Source organism: Acyrthosiphon pisum, chromosome X (assembly GCF_005508785.2).
Source record: "Acyrthosiphon pisum isolate AL4f chromosome X, pea_aphid_22Mar2018_4r6ur, whole genome shotgun sequence".
NCBI lineage: Eukaryota > Metazoa > Arthropoda > Insecta > Hemiptera > Aphididae > Acyrthosiphon > Acyrthosiphon pisum.
In genome coordinates, this window is record NC_042493.1 from 23,586,666 (window position 1) to 23,591,239 (window position 4,574).

At 28.0% G+C, this 4,574-nt stretch overlaps 1 protein-coding gene across 1 annotated transcript; it reads right to left on the minus strand.

Annotated features, from left to right (window-relative positions):
• Positions 1-2,566: 2,566 nt before the first annotated feature.
• Positions 2,567-4,165, minus strand: LOC100574323 (zinc finger BED domain-containing protein 1-like). Its single transcript, XM_029485591.1, has one exon. It carries the CDS (start codon positions 4,013-4,015, stop codon positions 2,750-2,752), a length of 1,266 nt encoding a protein of 421 aa, XP_029341451.1. The 5' UTR covers positions 4,016-4,165; the 3' UTR covers positions 2,567-2,749.
• Between the last annotated feature and the right edge of the window lie 409 nt (positions 4,166-4,574).

The window sequence follows — 4,574 nt, forward strand, 5'->3', positions numbered from 1 at the left end:
TTTAAATCTGTCTAATGTAGAATTTAGCAAATCAATCAGTGCATCTTTCATTATTTTAGATAAGTCAGAAGAACTATTTACTGTTGCTAATAATGTTCTAGTGTTTTTTGACTCTTCTTTGATGCGATACTCAATACTTCGTCTTAGTGATTCTATGTCTGATTTGGACGCCGGTAAATTTTCATCTTAAATTGATAGTAAATTAAATAAATTATATTATTTATGAATTATGAGTTTAGGCCATTAAGGATACTAGCATTAAAATACTAAAATTTGAATGTATTATTTAGTTTTACCTGAATGACCACATGTCGGACAATATTTTGTTGTTATTTTTGGTGTAACATGTGAATAATTAACTGTAATAGACAATATTTTTAAATCAGCTAGCATTAAAAACTTCTAACAATTGGGGCAGAAAATTAAAAAAAATTGAAGCTTTATAATTAATACTATAGTATAAATTAGTATTACCATCTACTGATCTTTCTTGTACAATTGGAAGATTTGTTTTCTCATAAGACTGAACTCTTTTTACAAATTTATTTCCTTTTATACTTTATTTTTCTTGTAGACACTGACATTGTCTCAGATGATGCATCAGAATCTAACTGATCATCTGTAATAACATCATAAAAATAATTTATTATTACCTACTTCATCTACTACTCCAGTTTTTACAAAATATAGGTATTTTACCTAGTTCATTACGAGAACAAACTCTTTTTTTCTTTGATGATATTTTTTTGTTTATAGACATTGGAATTGTTTCAGATGATACATCAGAATGTGACTGATCACCTGTAATAACATATCACAAATAATTTGTTATTATTTCTTCTAACCCTCTTGTTTTTACAAAATATAGGAGTTTTGCCTAGTTCATTACGAGAACAAACTCTTTTCTTCTTTGATGAGTTTTTTAATAATATTTTCCAATTTGTAGATTTTGAGGACGAATCAGATAACGATAAGGCAGATAGAGATTTTTTAAAAAAAGGGATATCTCTTGCCTAACACCTTGCTCATAACTTTCTGAAATATTAAACAGATTAGATGAAAAAATGTAAATATATATATATATTATTAAATTTATGAATTATAACATATAAGTAAAAAATATAATGCCTCGAGTGTTATTAAATTATGTTAAGTACCCGAAAAAATTAAGCTATGAGATACTCATACAAAAAAGCATACATAAAGCAAGCTTTTTTGTACATATTATTTTGTATCATTACAACTTAAAATAGTTGAGTATTATTGAGGGTTAATTAGAAAAAAATATAAAACCAGTTTGCATAATAATATAATATTGTTTTTAAAATTGTATAGTTTAAATTAATTGTTTTGTATAATCTATGATAATCAATATATATTATATTATATGTGCATATAAATTAACAATGTTATCAAAAATTATAAATATTTAAGTAAATAGATACTTACGAGTTTCCGAGATTACGCTAATTCCAAAGCTTTTCCAAAATTCCTTATAATTAGATGATGTCTTACTCAACTTATCAATTTTGGAATATTCATTTTTATCAGGATATTTACACAGCAATAGGCCATCATTAATTTATGTCCATGATATTGGAATAAGATCAATGCAATCTTTCCCATTTAATTTTTTATTAAATTTTATTACAACATGAGTCGTATTGCACTTAAAATCCATATCTGTGACTAAAGAATACATAGTATGTACAAGTATATAAAAATAATTATAATAGGAATAATAAAATAACTTAAATACCATATACCTCCTTTTTCTTCAAATTTTGAATATACACATTTATTTAAAAAAAATTAATTGCTATTAAAAATAGTTATTTACTGAGAAAAATTAAAATAAAAGTATGTACATAATAATATCAATTATAAAATCTAGAATTATGTTAGAATTATCTCATGAATTATGTAGTAATGTAACTGCATAACACTCATTGCCATTATCAAAAAAGACACATTTCTTTGAAACATCGTCTATTGAAATAACTTTTTTTTTTTTACTTAATTGACCCACCTTCATCATTCCAACATTCATCGAATTCCAAGGTTAGGAAAACATTTGTGATATTCTCAAATATAAACCCATGACAAAAAATATTATGCTGTTTTTTCTTAATTCTAACAATACTAAAAACCTCACCAGAATTGAGCTTAACAATATTGTTAGGACTTGATGTAGTTAACTCAAATCTAAGTAAAATTATTAGTGGTGTGTAATTCACGAATGAATCAGTTCACTGAATTGATTCACTCAGGTGAATCGAATGAATTGATTCGGTATCTACGAAAGAGTCGATTCACTAGTGAATCACTAGTGGCGACACTGTAATTTGCGCTTTTGAGAGTGAATCAACTTGATACTATAGATAGTAGAATCACTCTAACTACTATCCATAGTATTCTATGGAGTGATTCTACTATCTAGTATCAACTATCAAATATCTCGTATCTACGAATCATGATTAAATTTAAAATTACGAATTACCATTTACCAATAAAATAATTAAATACTCATTTAAGTAACTACACTTTTAAGTTAATAATATATTACTATTATTATGCCACGTTATACAACTCAAAATACAAAAACACAAAATAAAAAATATGTCAAAAACGAAAAAAATCATAACTATAGTCTATAACACAAACGACACATTATCGGCATAATAAAAATAGTGAGTACTGAATAGAGATTCATTAGTCATTTATTAAAATTTTAAACAATATAGTAGACCTATTTTAAATTATAATTTAAAAAAACAATTTGCTCGACCTTTTTGCTTAATAACCTACTATGTTTTGTCGATACAATTTGTCCACTTTTCGAGAAAACTCTTTCACTTGATACTGATGCAGCTTGAATACACAATCGCTTTTTCATCATTATATAAAGTGTAGGATATATTTGCCTATTGTTATCCCACCATTTTAAGGGATCTTGTGTTCTAGGGATTGGTGGCTCTTGAAGATACTTATCAACTTCTACGATTATTGATGCTGTTGGATTCAGAGACTGTACAACATTTTCAACTCCTGCATCAAATTCTTGCCAAATTGAATTTTCTTTTCCAATATTGTTTACCACAGCAGGAACACTTACATTTTGGTCTATGGTAGATCTAGACTGTGTGATTATCCGTTTACCTTTGTTAATTACAATCTTTTTAATTTTTTTAAAAGACTGTTCATTCTGAAAGCCATATTTTTTGAATCGGGGGTCTAAAAATGTAGCCTCAGACAACAGTGGATTTGACTCATAATGGAGATAATTTCCAAATCTTTTATTTATTTCCAACTTTAATTGAATGACCATATTATTTACTTGTGGAGTTAGATCTTTTGTTGATAATTGTGTACTGTATGTTATCAATGCTTGACTGTACAAAATTACTTTAGAAATTGATACACTTTTTTCACTACTCAGATCTATGGTTATTTCCTTAAACCGTTCCAATATATCACAAGACTGTGTCAGGGTATTCCAATCGCTCAATGTCAATTCTACGTCACGATTTGAATTTGACAATGCGGATATTATAGGTGTCTTTAGGTGCACAAATCTTTGGAAAATATCAAATGTAGAGTTCCACCGAGTAATAACGTCTTGTATAAGCATCAGCGTTGGAGTAAAACCTAATTGCTCTTGCATCTTATTTAAATTCTCAGATGCATTTGTACTTCTTTTAAAGAATTCAACTATTGATTTTACTTTTTCCCTTGTTTCGTTAATTTCATTTAATGATGATTGTACTATTAAATTCAAATTATGAGCAAAACAAAAATGTTGCCCCCACTGACATAAACTCACCGCTAAAGAGATATTGGCTGCATTATCTGATGTATATGCTACAATTTTTTTACGAATACCCCAATTTTCAGTGATCTCGAGAAGTGATGATTTGAGATTCTCGCTAGTATGTTTTTCTGAAAACTTGGAACATGAAAGTAAATGAGAATTTAACTCACAGTTTTCATCTATAAAATGTACGGTTACGGCCATATAACTTTCATTCTTCAATGACGTCCATGTATCTGTCGTAAGTGAAACAAACTCTACATTCCTATTTAAATTAGCCTTTATTTGATCATAAATCTGATTATACTTAATACTTAACAATGACGAAATGGTTTTTCTTGAAGGTAAAACATAACTTGGGTTTAACAAATTTACAAATTTTTTGAACTCTACATCTTCTACTAAAGAAAATGGTTGGTATTCTTTAACAATTAGTTTTATCAATTGCTCATCTAATAACTGTCTTTTTGTTGCACTTACAAGCCGTGAAAAGTAATATGAAATCGCTGATTGCTGTGTACGTACCGTTTGAGCTGGAGGAACTGGAGGAGCTGAAGTACTTGCCTGAATAATTGATGGTGAAGGATCTGATTCAGGATCATCGGGATTGTCTACTAATGGATCAGGAACACAAACTGCTCTAGGACGAGGAGTTAAATCAATTGTTGAATGTCTTGTTCTTATATGTCGAATTAAATTTGTTGATGATGAACGATTAACTTTTAATATAGTTTGACATTTACCACATTTTGCTTGATTGTCA